Source organism: Gopherus evgoodei, chromosome 6, assembly GCF_007399415.2.
Source record: "Gopherus evgoodei ecotype Sinaloan lineage chromosome 6, rGopEvg1_v1.p, whole genome shotgun sequence".
NCBI lineage: Eukaryota > Metazoa > Chordata > Testudines > Testudinidae > Gopherus > Gopherus evgoodei.
The window spans coordinates 94,956,091-94,977,606 of NC_044327.1; the positions used below are offsets into that span (position 1 = coordinate 94,956,091).

General features: G+C 36.9%; 1 protein-coding gene across 1 annotated transcript in view; it reads left to right on the plus strand.

The window, feature by feature from the left end:
- Positions 1-21,516, plus strand: part of ADAMTS6 (ADAM metallopeptidase with thrombospondin type 1 motif 6) — a 309,713-nt gene that overhangs the window by 177,385 nt on the left and 110,812 nt on the right. The window contains exons 12-14 of the mRNA XM_030567610.1: positions 8,309-8,416; positions 15,323-15,468; positions 17,281-17,344. Of these exons, the coding sequence (XP_030423470.1) occupies positions 8,309-8,416; positions 15,323-15,468; positions 17,281-17,344 (318 nt within the window). The remainder of the gene's footprint in view (positions 1-8,308; positions 8,417-15,322; positions 15,469-17,280; positions 17,345-21,516) is intronic.

Genomic DNA, 21,516 nt, shown 5'->3' on the forward strand with positions numbered 1-21,516 from the left:
GCTGAGGCAGGGGTTTGGGGTGCAGGATGGTGTGAAGTCTCTGGCTGGGGGGTGAGGCCAGAAATGAGAGGTTCAGGGTGTGGGAGGGAGCTCTGGGATGGGGTAGGGGGTTGGGATGTGGGCTCTGGGGTGGGACTAGGGATGAGGGTTTTGGGGTGCAGTAGGGGGCTCTGGGCTGGGGTGGAGCTGAGGGGTTTGGAGTGTGGGAGGGGGCTTTGGGATGAGACAGGGAGTTTGGGAGGGGATGTGGGCTTGGTCTTGGGGTGTGGGTTCTAGGGTGGGGCCAAAAATGAGGGGTTCAGGATGCAGAAGAGGGCTCTGAGCTGGGGCAGGGGGTTGGGGTGCGGGCTCCGGGAGGGTGTTTGGGTACAGAAGGTGGCTCCAGGCTGAAGTCAAGGGATTCAGAGTGCAGGAGAGGGCTCCAACTGGACTTTTAATTACCTGGTCAGCAGTGCTGACCAGAGTCGCCAGGGTCGCTTTTTGACCGGACATTCCGGTCAAAAACGGGATACCTGGCAACCCTAATCTGAGTGCAAATGAAGTTCAAGTCATGCAAGCTGCAACAGGAGGCACTCAAATTGCCCCAGAATGGGTAGCCTCAGCACAATTCTCACACAAAGGAGTGCTCCTCTGCTTTCAATAGCCTACCTAAGATCCCATGGGCACACACGCATCACATAGCACTGGAGAACACTCAGGTTTCCTACCAAACAGATTTCCCAGAAGTGGCTGGACTAGCTGTGCCTCTGCTGTTCTTGGAAAGCCTGTTATGAGGCAGGGGGAGTGCCCATGAACCTGATTGCCATCAATGGAAAGTTACTGAAAATTTTAATGCAGCAATCAAGTGGCAAGGATATTCATACCTTCACTGCTGCACCCTCCCTGAGAACCCAATTCTCTGCCTTCAACTGCCCAGGTTAATACTTCTGTTTCCTTCCTTGAGTAGATTGCAGTGCCAGGGAAAGCTCAGGACTATGTGTGGCTTGTTTGAATTTTAGGAACAGAGCTTAAAGCCTCTTGCAGCTGGTCTCAGCATACGCTGTCAGAATATCTTAACTTAAAAGAAAATGGCCAGTTAATTTTCATACTTTTCAAATCCAGAAAAAAATAACGGAGAAGACTGAATGGGCAGCAATTATTTCCAGTTCTACAGTACTTCTTTCAATGGAAAATAAAACTGCAAAAGGATTGAAGTTATGGTAGATGTTGTAATGAGGTGCTCTAGTTTTAAATATTACGGGGACATCAAAGTAATGGATTGTCACACTTGTATTTTGACATACTAATGCATGTTTTATATAGAAAGAAATAATCAGTGCTGCAGAAGTAGCATGACCTACCACTTGCGGTGAATGTATTGTTCCTTGTTGTACACAAGTAACCTACTCCAGCCAAGTAATGTTGATGAGATATACTGTTAGCCTGACTTGGGGCCTTTGTGATGACGGAAATAAATGTGAGGAAGTGAGAGCAGATTCTGAGAGATGCTTTTCCAAAAAGAAAAAAGAGAAATCATCTGGGGGTCTTCACCTGAATAACTGACTGTTTCCACTTTTTCTTCATTCCCTCAACCACTGATATTATCATATATAATGTGAATTATGTTTTCATAAATTCCTGTCTAGTCCCTCCTAACTCACTGTATTGTGACCTTCTTCTTCCACTTGATTCGTATCACACTGAATTCACATTGTATTTGAATGTTTGTGTTTGTCAGAAGAGCCTAAATAATTTAGCTGGGCACTGATTATTACCTTTTTGTATCTAGTTCATAAATGTGTGCTAAAACTTTTTGTAGGCTGAGAGAGGATCTGAGCTTTTAACATTATACTTTATCATTATAGGCTCTCTAATTTCTATTATTCTTTAAGGTGAGAGTATCTTGGCTATCAAGTGCAAAATCTGTTATCACAAAGGGTCCAATCATGCAGGTCTTTCTAATTCAAAATTATTGAAGTCTGTGGGAGTTTTGCCTGAGAAGTACTTTCATGATCATTCCCCTAAGAAAAAAACACTTTGAACTACTGCTTTGTTCTTGAACTGTACTTGCATCTTTTTTTAAGATTAGCATAGGTTCTATTAAGCACGACCGCAGACTTTGCTCTTTCTAATACCCCAGGAGTTTTTCATCCTTTTCCTTACAAACTCCCACAAAGGCGACATCAACCACCATCCTGACTCAACTCCCACTTTCCCCACCAAAGCACTCTTGTGTTCATCTCTCCCTACCTTGAAAGATGTACACCAGAGCACATAGAAATTAAATATAGGTGTACTACTAAGGCACGTAGGCTCTGTACTTCAATTTTAAATGGAAGAAGGAGAGCCAGTGGCCAAATGGAAGTCACAGGAGGACGGTAGATGACAAGGTGGATTAGGAGACATAAATGACAGTTCAGAGGCTGGAAGGTGGTAGGGACAGAGACAGGAAAAGCTGTGTGGGTCTGAAAGAAAAGGTGTTTGTTTCATGCTGACTTACTGAGTGGGACTGCTGTAGTTCTGGAAAGGTTCAGATAAGCACCCAATACTTAGTCAAATAAGATGGTAACATAATATGCATAAATCCTCTAAGTTTAAGAATGACACTTCACATTCCTTCAGCATGTTTTGATTCATAACATGCTGCACCGCTTAATGAGCATTTATGGAAATGGAGCATTAAAAATATTAACTTTTGGGTGCTTATCTGAACTGAGCAAAACCTCTGAACTGTCTGAGGTTCACCCATGATTCGTAATCACCCTCATAATTCTAAACATGTTACAAATAATATTTTTGTTGTGAGGGTGGAAATAAACCAGGCAGAAATTTTTGCACATCTCAATTATGTCAGAATTCAAGAAAATTATTTTAATGCTCTATTTTAACAAATGCTCATCAAAGGGTGCAGCATATTATGGATCAATACATTCTGAAAGAATGTAAAGTCCCAATTACTAAGATTTTAAAATTTTATTAAAGAAAATCAAATCTCAGTTCATGTTTCTAGTCAATGTGTTTCCCATCTTATTTTTCTGAATATTTTGGGTTTGAAAAAAGCCAAATTCTTTAATGAATTTAATTTGAAGCTTTCATTCGAGTCTAGATTTTGGAAACAGCACAGCAAGGTGATCTTTCTCATGTTACTGAGTTTTCATTGTGCTGTATTGTTATTATCATTTTATCATTATTAATATTAATATGTAGGATGCTTATCTGTTACATAATTTAAAAATGACTGCATGACACACAGAAAGAGGCTCCATCATTTATAGCATGTAGGCAAAAGGAAGATAATTTGATTTGCTGTTTTTTTTCTCTAGATGGGTTCAGCTTTGTTTAATTTACTGCAAATACATCCATCCGAATTCCAAACTGAAGTCATGGAGCCCTAAGATACACCGTTACAGGTTGTCATCTATCTTGTCTTAATCTTATGCAAGGCCTCAGCTTCAGTTAATGTTTCCTGGATTTTTAAAACACTTTCCAAAATCCAGTCACTGACTTTGAGCTCATTGATTAGCTTTCAGATTGTTTTCTTCTTTTACCATGATACTTTTTGTACAACAGGATTAAGATCTGTTTGAAGTTGGGGAAAGGATATACTGTCCTCATTTGATGTCCAAAAAGGAATGGGGCTATCAGGTCACCTTATGTAGATTTGTTTTGTTTTGTTTTGTGTGATAAAACATCAGTATCCTTTTTAATAGTGGCTCTGGCCCTGACCTTTCCAGGGCAGTGCTTTCCAATGGTTTTGAGACTGGCTTATTAGAAACAGCTGTTTAGAGATGTTACTGATAGGGTAATGATAATAAGGAGAGTGTCTCAAATCCGTAATCAAGGAGTAAAATTAGTGCTGGGTTTGGGACTGTCCTGGAGGGCAGAAAGCTTTGTGCACCATAATAATTCTTTTTAAGCCTTTCTTTCTAATTTTTCCAAAATTAGTTGAAAATAAAGAATACACTGAGTCAGATTTATCCCTGGTTTAACCCCAGATTTATTTCATTCATTAGAGTTACGTTACAGATATCTGTGTTTCACCTTTTGGTCTTTTAAATTAGCGTATTAGGGGAAAACAAACTTTTTAATATTTGTTATAATATGTAAAAGAATCGACAGAAATATGGTTTTTATTTCTTCTTAAATTCTCTACATAGAAAGATAAATTGTGCTGTTGTGGTGAGTAAAACCTTAGTATTTTCCATGATTTTCCACAAATAAAAATATTATATACATGTGAAGTGATACGATATCATAATTTTTTAAAGTAGAACTTATACTGCTTATAGTATGGAAAAGCCCTTGATAGTTTTACTTAATTATTTATTTCATTCCTTATGTACCAATCCTGCAGATTTTACTGAGGCAAACTCCCACTGAAGCTAATTCTGAGTAAAGACTGGGTTCATAATATTACTTAGCTCTTATACAGCACTTTTCATTAGTTCAGGGGTGGCCAACCTGAGCCTGAGAAGGAGCCAGAATTTACCAATGTACATTGCTGAAGAGCCATAGTAATACATCAGCAGCCCCCATCAGCTCTCCCTACTCACCGCTCTCAGCACCTCCCACCCACCAGCAGCCCCGCTGATCAGTGCCTCCCTCTCCCTCCCCGCACCTCCTGCTCAGCTGTTTTGTGCCATGCAGGAGGCTCTGAGGGGGAGCAGGAGAAGCGATGGCACGGCAGGCTACGGGGAGGGGGCGGGAAGGGGTGGAGCAGAGGCAGGACCTGTGGCAGAGCCAGTGGTTGAAGAGTGAGCACCCCCCGGCACAATGGAAAGTTGGCGCCTATAGCTCCAGCCCCAGAGTCGATGCCTGTACAAGGAGCCGCATATTAACTTCTGAAGAGTTGCATATGGCTTAGGAGCCACAGGTTGGCCACCCCTGCATTAGTAGATCACAAAGTGCTTTACAAAAGAGGTAAGCATTATTATCCCCATTTTACAAATAGGGAAACAGAAGTGAAAGGGCTTGCACAAGATCACCCAGTGGCTGAGCTGTGACTGGAACTCAGGTCTCCTGTGTCTCCTACCAAGTTATTTATTTGTAGTTACACACTATAGGGTAAGATTTATCTGTATGCTACAGTAACTTGTGCTGCTCAGATGCCACAAAGTAGCCAGGATGCAGCAAAAATCTGTCCCATAGTTGTCAAGAAATGTTTAACATTTAATAACTTTTCACTTTGATACTGCTACTCTGACATTGGATAGATGGATGAAATGTTTGTTCTAATAATCATTTTTCCCTTAATAGTAAAGTACAAATACTGTAGATATAAATCTCAACTGAGGGAAACTATAGATGTTGATATTTCAACTTAAAGTTAGACACTAGAAAATTATTGGCTATGCTGAAATTCATCTTACTAGTTGCTAGGCTGTTAGGTAGCCTAGAGATATGATAAGCATGAATCTGAATTCAGATGACCCGGGAATTTAAAGGTGTTTAAAATCCAAACCAAGATCCAAATATGATTTTTGCAAATGACTTCTGTCTTTATGAGTGGAATCAAAACTCTGTATCCAGAAGCAAAAAAATGTTGAACTGTTTAATCTTCTTCACAATCTGAGCCCATGGTTTGAGCATTGGCCTGCTAAACCCAGGGTTGTGAGTTCAATCCTTGAGGGGGCCATTTAGAGAACGGGGGTAAAAATCTGTCTGGGGATTGATCCTGCTTTGAGCAGGGAGTTGGACTAGATGACCTCCTGAGGTCCCTTCCAACCCTGATATTCTATAAATCTAAACATTAAAGTTGCTTAGGTGCAAACATAAGTAGTGAGGTTACATGCAGGATTATCACAAATGAGGTGAGATCTCTTTGGCATTTGCATCAATATGAAAAGATGCCTAAGCCACATGTTATGGCACATGAGCCAAAAGATAATGAAATGGGACATGAGATCCCCATACCTTATCTGAAAGCTGAAACAAAAATATTTTAGCTGTTCCGTTTGGAATCCTTTCTAAAATGGATTGGAGTCAGGAGTCCTGGGTAAAGGCATATGTTTAGGGTTTGGTACAAATTTTGAAACAGAGTTTAATCAAAGTAAAATTAATAAATCAATTAAATAGATTTTTTAAGATGGTACTTTTTTTGGCTTGTCTTCTTTGCTTTCCCTCCTCTCCAAGATCTTTTAAGCAATATAAGCATCTGACAGTGTGTTTCTTTATATATGAGACTGTTGCCACTTGAGCAGTCCAGGTGCAGCAGAGGCAGGAGTCTTTCTCAATATGAGATTATCCTAAATAAGTGTTTTCAACACTTCAGTGGAGGGGAAAATTCCAAATTTGAAAATGAAGGCAGTTTTCCCATCAGTCATCATAAAAAATCCAGGATTGCTTTTGCACATGGCAACATCTCTCCTAAAAGGAGTCACTGAAATATTTAGTAATCTGATTTTCTGAGTAATCTCATCAAGTTCAACAGAACTCCAAAGATCAATAGAAAATTGTCCTTCAACTGGTTTAAAATTAAAGTGGGTGCACACAGAGTGTAGACCATATATTTAAAAATGGGACAAAGGCTCTAGAAAGTAACAAAGCCCTGATCGCTTACTACTTATTCCCCAGCCAGCTAGGACAATTCTGTTGCAATGTATTTTAGAAAATCATTCCTTTAGTATTCCCTATTTATACCAACAGCGAAGCTAAATACAACAGGAGCCCAATCCTGCAAACATTCTCTGTGCACATCTCTCACTAATTTTAATTACTTCAGTGGAAATTTTGCATACAGGATGACCTGCAAGATTGTATTATATGTTACTAATATTTACTGGAAGCGTATAGTACAGGACCATTAGTAGAGCTACCAATAAATACATATGTACAGTAATATTTCTGTATGTAGTATAATAGAAGAAAACTGAATCTTGTAGCAAAGTTTAATAGTTTTTACAAGCAAGGTGCATATAAGATGCAGCCTTAATGTAGATGTGGAAGACAGAGAACCTAATTAGAAAAGTACACTGTATTTGTAAAAATATCATTATAAAATGTGAAAGGTAAGATAAGTGCTTCAGAATGGAATTTTTCACTTTTAAATCTAAAGTTTTGTGAAAGAGGGAACATAATGAGGCCTGATAGTCATTTCTTCAAAGAAACAGTGAATTTTGAGGGGAGAGTTGACCAATATATTTGACTTATTGGCACTGCCTTTTCCTTTAATTCTTTATATATGTGTTTGTCTGCATGTGAAATACTATTAGCATATTATGTTAAACCATCATTAAAAGAGCTATAATAGAAATGAAAATTGCATTGGATCATTAAAAACATCTATTTATCTTTGCATTTTAAATTTAAAACATTTATTTCTTTGTGTTTAACAATAAAAAGCCCCACCTATTAATAAAGTCTAGACACCCTGACAATAAGTTGATTCCCATTCATATAAAGTTATCACCTCCCAGCGTAACACAAAAATTACTTTACAAGCCGATGAATACAAAAGCAAAATATGCCCCATTCCACTGCACATAAAGAACATGATCCAAAAGCCACTGATGTGAAAAGAAAGACTTTTAGAGACTTCAGAGGTGTTTGGTTCAGGTCCCAAAACCCCAAGCCTTTCTCAGAAACCCCATAAATGGATGGCCTTTGCCGTGTACCTGGATGGTCCACAAATCTGGCCTAATTCAAATGCATAGAATTTCAAGTGCGAAAGTCAAAGAAAGTATTTTAGAAGAAAAACTATATTGATTTATTTGATACAATCAATAGTTTGTGGCATGATGATATAAATCTATGAAAATCTCATTTATAAATTTGGGAAGTCTAAAAGAAATCTTTGTTAGTATATTATTCAATTATTCCAAAATTACATACATCATTTTAGTTAGCAGTAGCCTGAGCTCAGAACCTGCATGGTTTAAAATAATGGGAATAAAATACAATATTGCTTTTTTATATTTCAGTAGTCAAGTTATCATTCTACAATTGGATATTTGGGGTCAATAGGTAAGGTAATGAGGATACATTAGCGGACAGTAAGACTTCTTTTAAAAAGACACCAAATACAGTATTAGCATTAAGCAGCAGGTTCTGCTTATGACAGAACATCACTTCCATGGAAACATGGAAGACACATTTTTGTAAAATACTGTTGATATTGTTGGCAGAATATTCTTAGGCAAAGTATAGTGGCTTTGAAATTGCTCCAAAATAGTTTCCAAACTCTTTAAAAATACATATATAAAAATTTTACCCATTTTTATTATCTCTATTCAAAACAAACCATGTGTGTGCGCGCACACACTTTTGTAGGGCCACTGGAAATAATTTTAGATTGTTATTCTGATCAACTTGCTTCTGCCTTCTTTCCTAGGAAGTGTGTAGAGAGCTCTGGTGCCTCAGCAAAAGTAACCGCTGTGTTACTAACAGCATTCCAGCAGCTGAGGGTACTCTTTGCCAGACAGGGAGCATTGAGAAAGGGGTGAGTTCAAATGATTTATTGTTTTAGAAGAAATATAAACACTGCAAAAATGAAAAACTGAAAGTGCTTGCTCTTTGATGCTTAGATGACATGCACTAATTCAAAAAGTGGAAAAGTCCTAAATAATTTGACAGAAAATACCGTTTTTTAAAACCAGTATCTATAATTTAATAAGAATTTTATCGGTGTTATAGAATGTTATAGGTTGGCTTGAAAAATATGCAGGAAGGGTGCTATCCTCTGTCAAATTCTATCTATCTGTTTTCAAATAAATTTCCATAAATCCCCTATTGATTTAATCTTTATTAAATTATATAGTACTCTTCCATAATGGATTATTTTAACTCTGGGCTTATCATGTTTTCATGAATGAGCCATGACATATATCTGGAGACTGAAAGTTTTTATTTTGTTCAAAGATTAAAAAAAACTTTATTCTTCCAGTAATAAGCCAAATCACTCAGGCATGTAGAAAAAAGCTGTCATGGTAAAAGGGTTCTTTATGGTCCCACATTTACCACTGACAGCTGTTTTGGCTTTTAGGGTTATTTCTATAAAACCCTTTTGTTTTCATAACTACTCAGTTTTAAAGGACTTTTCCATAAGAGCTGATAAACTTTCAGATTATAAGAGTTAACAGTGATATCTGCAGAAAGTAATTGTTTCGATGGGGATACACAGAGATTTATTCTTTTCTATCACAGGTCTACAAAGGCTGTGTGTATGTGTGTCTGCACATGTATATTTTTAATACAAAATCTAACATTTTGTGTGGTTAGTAAAGATCTCTGTTAATTTTTTTCCATGGAAAATTTTATGGCCAAAAATGTGTAGTCCATTCAGAACTATAAGCAGAAATTAGACATAGAAATATTTTTAAATAAATCAATTTACTGAATACAGACAGAAACAGACCTGAAATAACTTGAGTTTCATACATCCATTTGCAAGATAATATACAATGCACTTTACACAGGTTTGTTCAGACTGACAAGACTAATTGTATAAAACCATTCTGATAACTCTCTGGGAATTAGTATATTTGTCAAAGCTACATCTGTAGATCAGTCCCTAAAATTTACTGCTCCAGACTGGATTTAGGCTAACAATGACTACTGTCATCTCTCCTCAGTTCTAACTCCTGCCATGTTAGTTGGGCTAGTTTCAACAAAGATTACACTACATTTTGACTTACAATCTGATGTTTAAATAAAGAGAATGAAAGCTTTTGGAGAGTTGTCATAGTTTATTAATCCTTGCTGATGACTTCATTCAAAACATGCTGAGTTTGGAAGTATTGGTAAATCTTGTTAAATAATTTAATTGATGGGGTCATTAAAAATAATAATTAGAGTTAGCTAATAAAAATATGGATTCCTTCACATTCTACCAAAAAAGGAGCAATAGAAAATGATAGGATCCTTATTCTTAATCAGTAGTCTACTTTATTTTGGAATCATCTGCCCTTGCCAATGACAAGAAGCAGATTATCTCTATTTATATGCTTAAACCCATAAGACTACAGTGAAGAAGCAAAAATGCTCTAAAACACTGCTAGTGTCCATTTGCCAGAGATTACAATCATTCTGTTCTCTACAAAATATCATGTCCAATCATCAGACACTTATTCCATCATTGGATTTTAGTAGCAGTCGTGGGAGCATGTATATTTTTTACAAATGTAAAATTATTCATCCCACTAAACAGTAAAGAAGCTTATCTGTAAATTGGAACTTCAAAGTATCCTGTAAATTAGTAGTTCCTGATAGCAAAAAGCCATATAGCACAAATTCTTTCCAAATATGAGGTTCATTTCCTACACTAAGGAAAAAATAATAGCTTGCATTTCTGTAACACCTATTATTATTATTATTAACGCATATATTTAAGTTGTGCCTAAAGGGCACAACTGAATTAGTCCCCATTGTGCTAGGCACAGTGCAATCATATAATAAATGACAATACCTATCCCAAAAAGCATAACTGTACTTAATACATATTGAGAAAACCAATTTCTGCTTTCAATTTAATTGGCGTAAATTCTGAGTAAATGTGTTAAGTCAATGAAATTACTCCAGATTTACAACGGTGTAAATAAGAGTAGAATTCGGTCCAGAGTGCAAGTGTGTATCGTAACGGCATATCTGCAGAGCTGGCAGCAGTATCTGTAATTAAGGTTACCTAAAACTTTTTATAACAAGGGCCTGCTTTCAGTTCCTTATAAGCTTGCCAAACTTTAACCCATTTGGGCTGAAATTTTCTATGCAAGTTCTGCCTGAGGCTGAAGATATTTTTGAACATTTAAACAGAAACTGTTCAGCTATTTTTGACAAAGACATTAGGAAATAATACATTGTTTTACCAATGTAAAAATTCTTACAACTGTTTTGTTGAAAAGCTCCAGTACTTTCATGCTTTGGTGCAGGGGCTCGAAATTTTTGAACATTTAAACAGAAACTGTTCAGCTATTTTTGACAAAGACATTAGGAAATAATACATTGTTTTACCAATGTAAAAATTCTTACAACTGTTTTGTTGAAAAGCTCCAGTACTTTCATGCTTTGGTGCAGGGGCTCGAAATTTGGCAAGGTGTTACCCTGGGCCAAAACGGTGCCTTTTGCTTTCCTGTTGAAAACCCAGCCAGATTTGGCTGAGGTAGGAGCCTTAAATATTATTGTTTGTCCTTCTGTCACATATGCAATATTATTCTGCTGCATAATATTATATATATAATGTGCTCTATTATAAAATCTCTGGGATTATTCTTTTCTTCATAAATTTATACATTTGTTTTGCTTGGAAAATGGATTATAGATTGCTATCAATTATTTTATTAGCTAAGTTATCTTTAGAAAATTGATACAGTATTGTTCAAACTTTGTCTGTTAGGCAGGTCACCAGCAGTTTTAAAAAAGTCCTAACATACAGGCTGCAAGTAAAATAATAAATAATGCAAATTTTTATAAAGAATAATGCACATTTTTGTCATTACATTTAAAGCAACTCAAAAAGCATTAACTTTTTCTTAAGCCATCAACCTGGACTTGTTTTAGTCAGTTTACCAAAGTCCTCACAATCTGCTTCAGATTTAAAATAGGTGATGAATTGCAGACCATGGCAAAAATTACAGACAAACAAAAGGTACGGTAGGCAATTCACTCATTTTCAGATGAAGATAAGGTAACTGTTGAAGTGATTTATTTATTTATTCTATCCACAGATTTTTCGCATTATTTTGCTTTCCTTAATCTACTGACACATTTTGCTGATTGTGATAATGAAAGTCAACTTTAGCTCCTAAATCAATCGGTTATTTCTTGGAAATGGATATAATTGATAGTATAAGGGTGCACAGCCTAGGTTCTTGCATCAAATTTCATTTGTAAAATTCTAAATGAACATTATGAGTTGCTTAGGTTTTAAAGAAGAGATTGTTGCATGAAAAGTGTAAATATCCTGTACACAAAGAACAGTGTCAGTGAAAAGCTTATTGTTGGATATTGAACTACATACTGAAACAACATATTATGGAAGCTCCAGTTGCAGCACCATAGCTAAGGTGAGATGAATATTGCACTTAAAGTAAATTCAACCTCTTTATTTTGTGTGAAAAATAAGCATATTACCCGCAAATGTAACACCTGGCATCACACTTTATTTTGTCTTTAATTATCTTTATAACAGAATAACACAGATTGTTCAAACTTCCTATATAATTAAAACTCACTGAAATCTTGTGCCTAGGCTATATTGAAAGCATTGCAAGTTTTTTTTCTGATTAATGGACATTCTATTCTATCCTGTCACAGAGACTTCTATAAAGAACTGCCCTTTTTCAAAAGAGCTGCTATTTCCTGTTTCTCTCAATAGAACTGAGGCCATGACCTGCTTTTAGCAAATACACCTCTACTCCAATATAACGCTGTCCTTGGGAGCCAAAAAATCTTACTGAGTTATAGGTGAAAATGCGTTATATCAAACTTGCTTTGATCCACCAGAGTGCGCAGCCCCCCAACCCCCCCGAGTGCTGCTATATCGCATTATATCCGAATTCATGTTATATAGGGTCGTGTTATATCGATGTAGAAGTGTAGGACCATTTTGTCCATTCACCTGGTCCTTAGTGTTCTTCTCCTATTCCTGGCAGCAATGGGGCCACATTTTCTGTGAGGGAAGTCTGTGCCCCCAGTTCCATTAGGAAAATGAGAAGTGGTTGGCCTTTTGAAAGAGGACTTTTTTATTTCTTTGAAAGAAATTTTATTTACTAACCTCTGCTGAAGGATGAACTTTCAGTTTAAAAAAATAACAGCAAAAATGAGACTGCATCCTAAATATTTCTTTTCAAAAGTAACCCATTGAATGCTTTTATCTAACAGAGAGAGGAGGTAGGAGGTGGAATTTGGGGTATATGTGCAGCAGGATATAGGGAAGTGCAAGAAGCAGTGGAAATTTGGAGGACAAGAGAGAGGGGGGAAGCGTGGTTTACACCGTCTGTTTTGTACTGCTCTGGAAAAAACAGGCAGCAATAAACCCAGTTTGGCTGTTTTGTGGTGCTCCAGAATGGTATAAAGTAGCCAGAGGACACCAGTAAATCTGTACAGAAAAGTTAAAATAAAAAAATAGATTTAAGATTCTTACTTTGTATCTTCAGATTAGTAGAAATACCACAAGGTAATAGTCTCTTTCAATTTTTTGTTTTTATATCCTTGGTTTGGGGATAATTACAACATTCCTATAATCTATTTTACCCTAAATTACTGATATATAGTCTCAATTTTAACAATATTTTTGGGGGAATTATATATTAAATATTGTATCTATCTATGTGCAGGTACTTATATGACCCTCATCAACATAGCATTTGAATTTCCGAGCACATTTAATAGGCTTATAAAATGGATGCTTGCCTTTAACGGGTGTAATCATTATCACTTACTTTTTTACTATAAATATCTGTGTCATTAAAAAAATAAAACTCTACAAATGTAATTTACTGAAATACTTCTTTACCCACCAGGGCATAACTAATCTGTGGAAAGCATTTCCTCAAAATATTAAGGAGAAAAAGAGCTTAATAGGATTCAGTAAAGAATTACACATTCAGATGAATACTAAGAGTTACATTAGAAAGGAAAATACACATCGTCATGCTTCAGAGCATAATCCAGCCACTAACTGCCTGGATTTAGGGAAAGAAACTCCATTTGGAGAATCTTGCCTATGACAGATCCATGAATATCTGCGAAATCAGTGGGGTTAGTTAGAACCACAGGCACCTTCCACAGGGCAAACCCTACTACGCCAATGGAAAAATTCCATTAAAACTGACTACATTTGCTTATGTCAGCTTATAGTGAAAGATCCTGTCTTTTGAACTAGGATTTAAAATATTCTGCCTCAGATGTTTTGAATGGGCACATAAGAATGCCCTTTTTTTGTTTCTCTAGCTGGTGGAGCATGAGATTTTTGTAAACAGAACTGTGATGCACTACAGCAGCCCTGCTTAAAAAGAAGCTATATTAAAGGTAGCCAGCTACAAAAATCCCTATAGCATAGATAAATGTTTTGAAAAAGTGACTGGCATGTGTATGGCTAGCAAAATAAGAAGGCTAAAGGTCTCAGTTATTTATGTTGATGCTAATCTCTAGTGTGTGTGTGTGTGTGTGTGTGTGTGTGTGTGTGTGTGTGTGTTTATATATATGTACACTGCTGTACATGAATGCACTTGTTGAAGGTAAATTACAGTCATTTCATTATTGATATTGCCATGTTGTTTCAATGTTCCTTCATTATGATTATGCCTACAGTACCCCTTATATCAAAGCACATTTGACAATTTAGAATGGAGTTCTTGTTAAAGAACATAATTTTCTGATTGCCCTCCCTTCTTGCATTAATTGGAGAGAGAGTGTTTCAGTTTACTGAAAGTCACATCCTTACTCATATAAAACACCTGTGAAAATTGGAGTTTTGCCTGAATAACTTCAGGCTACATTCTGCTCTCAGTTATATTTCTGAAAATCCAGAGTAACTATGTTCATCTTAAGTAGAGTTACCCTGGATTTTCACCAAGCATAGAAAGCAGAATTTGGTCCTAAGTAAGGAGTGCAGGATTTGACCCCATATTACGTAAATAAGATTTGTCATACCAGATCTGGGATGATGAATTTATTGTAATCTGCATAATTTTATAATCAGTTCCTGACTTCATACTGACAGTATGTATATTCAGCGTTATGTAACATATTGCAGATGCTCAGCTATTGTCTGAAAAATATTTCAGTACATATGTTCATTCAATCTCTGAACAAATGCTAGCCGGCACGTATAATGATTTTCTATACCCCATCCCTGGTGTCTTGGCATTGCTTGTATTATGTCTGCAGTGTTAGTGTACTGAAATACTGCAACAAATTCCTTTTCCATTGTAACTTCACCCAGATTTTTTTTAATAAAAGAAAATATCATCATAAAAATTCCTTATGGGAACTTTCCATATTGTGTTATCAAGCTATTAGTTGAATAGTAGGTGGAGTGTTTTTACTTAAGCAGTCTTAAAAACAGATCTTAATGTCTAAATTCTAAAAGAATTGAAAAGACATCAGTCCTCTTTAATGAGAAATTCTAAGTACAGTTGTGAATAGAAAAAAGAAAGTTAGTCTTTAAACTTAAGCTCCTGGTGTATGTTAAGGATTTATAATACAGGATTTAGCTAAAGATAATAAACAAATCACATAAGCCCTCACCAATGTCTAAACATGGCTAGAGAAAGTAAAATATCAGTCTGTTATCTATACAGGGAATGCTAATGCCTATAATTGGTCATTGTCTGACCCTTATATTTTTCTGTCCTGATAACTCTATCAGCCTGAAAGCTAATTCTGTGTTTTCTGTAAAATCTTTCAGTGGTGTTATCAGGGAGAGTGCGTACCTTTTGGCACTTGGCCCCAGAGCATAGATGGGGGTTGGGGTCCGTGGTCAATATGGGGAGAGTGCAGCAGGACCTGCGGGGGAGGAGTCTCCTCATCCATAAGACACTGTGACAGTCCAGCGTAAGTAGCTAAAGTAAGCCGGAGCCAACAAAAAGATACATTTGGAAATTATTCAAAATTGTGGTTTCAGATATTATCTGTAAAAATGTTTCACTGGTGTGCCAACACTTGTCTTAAAAAGAGCAGACAGCTATGAAGGAGAAGTTTGCAAAGCATTGTTTCACATTTTTTAAATTTATGCATTATACATGTACTGTAAAGAAAGTCAGGTTTTATATTTAGCAGTAACCAGAAAAATGTTCCTTCACAAACCTATTTATGCAAAATTAATTTATCTATGCCTTAGATATAATTCTGTCTTCTTAAAATATTATGTCTATGTTGTTCAGATTGAATGTAAAATAACGATTGCTATTTAAGTATTAAAAAAGCAACACAGAATATTTTAAGGGTTAAGAATACAAAGAGTCACATACAAATCACAGTGAATAAAAATTACTGCCTATGTAATAAATTTTGCCCATATCACATCCGAAACGAATCGTTTTCCTGAGCTGCCACTCTCCATTGACACTTTATATGGTTTGGTTACTCCTCTCCCCATCACTACTATCGGTCGACCAAGCCAGCTCTCTCTTTCTCCTCTGCTCCTATCATTTACAGTTTTGTCCTTCGCTGATGCTCCTGTCAGCTCTGTCTGCTTCTCTCTTTCCTAATCCACATTCCAGAGAAGGTCTATCAGGCAGGCACTCTTCTTTCTCTCGCCACCACTTCTCATTTTAAATCAGGAGTTTCTCTTTGGCCCCACTGTTGCTCTTTTTCTGAATAGGCCTCCCTCGCTTTTTTCTACTACTGCTTGCTCTTTTCAGGTTTATTACACCTCATCCTGGCTACAGTTACCTGTAGCCTGGGACACTTCTCTTCAGCCCTCCTGTTTTTTCTCCTCCTCATGCTGGTGGTGTCCATTTCCACCCCGAACACTGTTCTCATAAGACTGAATTCTCCTCAATACATCTAATGACATAAATATATGATTTTAGAATAATGTTATTTGATTAAGTGTGATATAAAATACTCATGAAATGTAAATTTGTTAAATAAATTTTCTAATTACTTATAGATATTTCATTAATTTTAAAATAAAATGGAACACTAAGATTTTTTTCTTACCTGCTTTTAACTTAATTATCATCAGCCAATCATGTGGTGCCTGACTAAACTCCCACTGAAGTCTACGAAGACTTTCCTTGGACTTCAGAGAGAGATGGATAGCGTCTTGATGACATTGGGCATTTTGAGGGCCAATTTTGGTTCAGTCACATTAATGTAAATCTGGACTGACACTGTGGCTTCAGTGGAGTTACTCCAGATTAACATCTGTGTAATTTAGATAAGAATAAGATAATTGGTCTATAAAGACCGCAGCCTTAGCTACTGACCTCATAATATGACATATAATCTTTCTATATTTTGTTACATCTACAGATTTAATATGTGAAATTAATATATACTGTTTGCACACTATTCATTATCATTTTGAAAGGCAAGCATGCATAAACAGAAGGAATATATTTTAATTGCAGTTTTATTGTATATTGTTTAATTCTATAGTTTGTGCATCTATACAAACTACATAAATATTATATAAAGGTAGGATTTTCAAAAGTGCTCTGCAGTGCTCTATTTCTGCTTCCATTGACCTCAGTGGTCAAATTGTCATTGATTTTGGTGGGAGACGACTTAGGCCAAGTTTCAGCACTTTTGAAAATCCCATTGTAAATTGTATATATATAATTGTATTTATTATATCCTATATATACAGTATAAAGTCATGTATATACTAATACAACACATAAATAAATGTTCTTTCAGACCTTCTGGTGGAGGAAAATATTGTCTTGGAGAAAGGAAACGATATCGATCCTGTAACACGGATGTGAGTAAAACTGTATTCAACTATAACAATTAATCAACATTCTGTTTTTTCCCTCTGCAATCAATGGACAAAATTTGTCTTACCACGCTGCACCTTTAAGTGGGGGGGTGGGGTCTGTTGTCCAGGTTACGGGGGAAGGGGAATAGTGCTTTACAGCCAGGAGGGAAGCAAGGCTCAGAAGCTGTTGCAAAAAGAAGGAGTAGGTCAGCGTGATGGAAGGGCTGGGGAGTTCAAAAGGTGCAAGTCTGGTGGGAGAAGCCCCTTTTCCCCAGATCCGGTGGAGCAGCACCCACCCTCCCTCTCCTTGAGGAGGCTAAATACTAGGTTTGGTCAGGACTTGCTGTGGGCATTGTGCTAGCTGCTCCTTTCTAGGACTGCTGGGAAGGAATTTTTCCCTCACCACCAGATTGGCTTAGGTGGAATGGTGGGTTCAGGAAGGGCTTTGTTATGATGAGTAGGGAAGGCTGTTAGGCTATGATGTCGCAACTCATTATGTAAGTGTGGGGCGGATGTCCAGTGCAGGTACTCCATAGGGAAGGGATACCGGATAAATGACTTGGTAAATGATTTTAAAAGGAGGTGGTTAAAGGTGTAAAATAAGAGTGGTGGTGTTCAAGGCTCCTATGGATGGTACAGCAGGGATTTGAGGGGGGAGGGATGATAAGGTCCCAGCAATGGGTTGGCTGGGGGACCTGGGTGGAAAAGGGGAGGGGGGAGAGGAGTGCAGGCAGAAGCCTCCACCACCCCACCCATCCCCCGGATAGTTATTAAATGAACCATGGAGTTACCTGCACTGCACACTTTATCTGCCAAGTAGTCCCAAACATCAAATAATGATGTTGCGGCAAAGGCTGTCAAGGAATTAAAAAAATGTATCGCGATGAATCACACTGTTAAACAATAATAGAATACATTAATTTAAATATTTTTGGATGTTTTCTACATTATCAAATATATTGATTTCAATTACAACACAGAATACAAAGTGTACAATTCTCACTTTATATTTTTTGTTACTACAAATATTTGCACTGTAAAAAAGAAACAAAAGAAATAGTATTTTAATTCACCTCAGACAAGTAATGTGGTGCAATCTCTTTATCATGAAAGTTGAAGTTATAAATGTAGAATTATGTACCAAAAAAACTGCATTCAAAAATAAAACAATGTAAAATTTTAGAGCCTGCAAGTCCACTCAGTCCTACTTCTTGTTCAACCTATCCCTCAGACAAACAAGTTTGTTTACATTTGCAGGAGATAATGCTGCCCCCTTCTTGTTTACAATGCCACCTAAAAGTGAGAACCAGCGTTCTCATGGCACCGTTGTAGCCAGCATTGCAAGATATTTACGTGCCAGATGTGCTAAAGATTTATATGTCCCTTCATGCTTCGACCACCATTCCAAGAGACATGTGTCCATGCTAGTGATGGGTTCTGCTCAATAACAATCCAAAGCAGTATGGACTGACACATTTTCAGTTTCATTACCTGAGTCAGATGCCACCAGGAGAAGGTTGATTTTCTTTTTTGGTGGTTCGGTTTCCATAGTTTCCACAGAAGAGTGTTGCTTTTTTAAGACTTCTGAAAGCATGCTCCACACTTCATGCCTCTCAGATTTTGGAACGCACTTCAGATTCTTAAGCTTTGGGTCAAATGCTGTAGCTTTCTTTAGAAATCTCACATTAGTATCTTCTTTGCATTTTGTGAAATCTGCAGTATAAGTGTTCTTAAAATGAACAACATGTGCTGGTCATCCTCTGAAACTGCTATAACATGAAACATATGGCAAAATGTAGGTAAAACAGAGCAGGGGATATACAGTTCTCCCCTAAGGGGTTCAGTCACAAATTTAATTAATACATTTTTTAATGAGTGTCATCAGCCTGGAAGCATGTCCTCTGGGGCATACGAAGGGCATACAAATATTTAGCATATCTGGAACATAAATACCTTGCAATGCCAGCTACAAAAGTGTACTGCAAATGCCTGTTCTCACTTTCTGGTGATATTGTAAGAAGAGGTCAGCATTATCTCCTGTCTTAGCGACTGGCTGAACAAGAAGTAGGACTAAGTGGACTTTTAGGTAGGGCCAGCTCCAGGCACCAGCACAGCAAGCAGATGCTTGAGGATGCACATGGAAGGGGGCGGCACATCTGGCTCTTCGGCGGCAATTTGGTGGCAAGTCCCTCAGTCCCTCTCGGAGGGAAGGACCTGTTGCCGAATTGCCGCCAAAGAATGAAGCGGCGGTGGTCACAGCTTTTTTTTTTTTCTGCCGCTTGGGGCGAAAACACTGGAGCCGGCCCTGCTTTTAGGCTCTGAAGTTTTACATTGTTTTGGTTTTGAGTGCAGTTATATAACAAAAAAATATAATATCCATTTGTAAATTGGACTTTCATGACAAAGAGATTGCACTACAGTACTTGTATGAAGTGAATTGAAAACTACTATTTCCTCTGTTTGTCATTCTTATGGTGGAAATATTTGTAATAAAATATAATATACACTTTGATTTCAGTTATAACACAGAATACAATAGATATGAAAATGTAGACAAAAATCCAAAATATTGAATACATTTTAATTGGTATTCTATTGTTTAACAGTGTAATTAAAACTGAGATTAATTGTGATTAACTTTTTTAATCACGACTAATTTTTTTGAGTTAATTGTGTGAGTTAACTGCAATTTATTGACAGCACTAGTTGTGACCTGATTAAAACCATATCAAGTGTCTCCTGTCCTTCTTTTGGTATATCTGGACAACTGATTCAACTCCACTGACTTCAGGGGAGTTATAGAAATGTTGCATTTTGCACTCTGTCTGCATCTAGAATAGATACCTGACCTGAACAGTCTGATGTCATGTCAAGTGCTTAGACAAATAAATATTTGAGTATCTTTTATAACAAAAGATAATTCTGTATAATTTTTCTTTAACCCAGCCTCATCAGTCAATTTATACAGTCTGCATTGGCCTAATCTCTCTGTTTTATTGTCTACATTTGTTTAATCTGAAACTAAAAATCATCCATAGAAACTGCTCTAGAATACTTTGGATTTTTACTTAGACTCAACCATCTTCTTTTTAGTTAATATATTTTGTTAATTAAGAAAAACCCATATGTGGCATTTAAGGCTTCAGTGAAATTATAGCAGGGATGAACTTGCCCAAGAGAATAAGATACAATAGGCTTTACTAGCACTTAGAAGTATAGAAATTCTAGGTTAATGGAAAAGTGTTTAGCACTTGCACAAAACCTTCACCACTTTCAGTTTCACACTCTCACTATCCAGAGGATAATAAATTGTTTTATCTCCAGCAAATACTGAAATGTTATGCACAACTGGTCAAAAATTTCCCAACTAAACTTCTTTGTATGGAAAATGCCTTTCTGAAAAAAAATCTTGCAAATTTTTGGAAAAAAAATCAAAATGAAATATTTCATTTAATTCAGTGGGAGGGAAAACAACTGTCTTTTACTTATGTGCGAGTTCAGGGTGAATGTGGGGTGTATTAAATGAGGAGGATTTCAGTGTTCCCCAGAATATGACAATTTATTCCTCTTATCACCCATGAAATGGCCAATTATTTTACTTTTTTTACCTTCCCTTTCCCAGGATATACTCCGTCCATATTTCCCCACACAACAGAGTAGATTGGGAAGGACACCTCTGTTCCCCTAAATGTATGTAATAACATGGCTTCAGTTATGTTGCAACTAAGATATCAAAGTTAGTTAACTCTGTGATAGAATCTCCTGCTTTGTCAAAGATTATGGTCTTTGACACAAAGACCTGGTTTCAACAGAGCTGAGGTGTTCTACTATGCAAGACTGAGACTGGAGAACGGGGACCAATTGCAGATCACTGGTCCCATATGTGTAGAGTAGAAATGATCCTGGGAACATAGAGGCCTTTTCAAATGGAAACTCCAGATGAAGAGGCTGGTGCTATTGTCTTGGATAATTAGAATAGGAATGGAGACAAGGAGCACACAGCTGAAGCAGACTGTGGAGTTGAAGCATGAACTTCACTTTTGCAGCAAGTCTTTGCCTGTGAACCTCTTGGCGATCTTCAGAGGTTTGGATAACCCACAGGAGGATCAACAAAGGCAGGATTGACTTTATCAATGGAGTTAATCCCTCCATTTCTGGCCATAACCTCTTCTTTC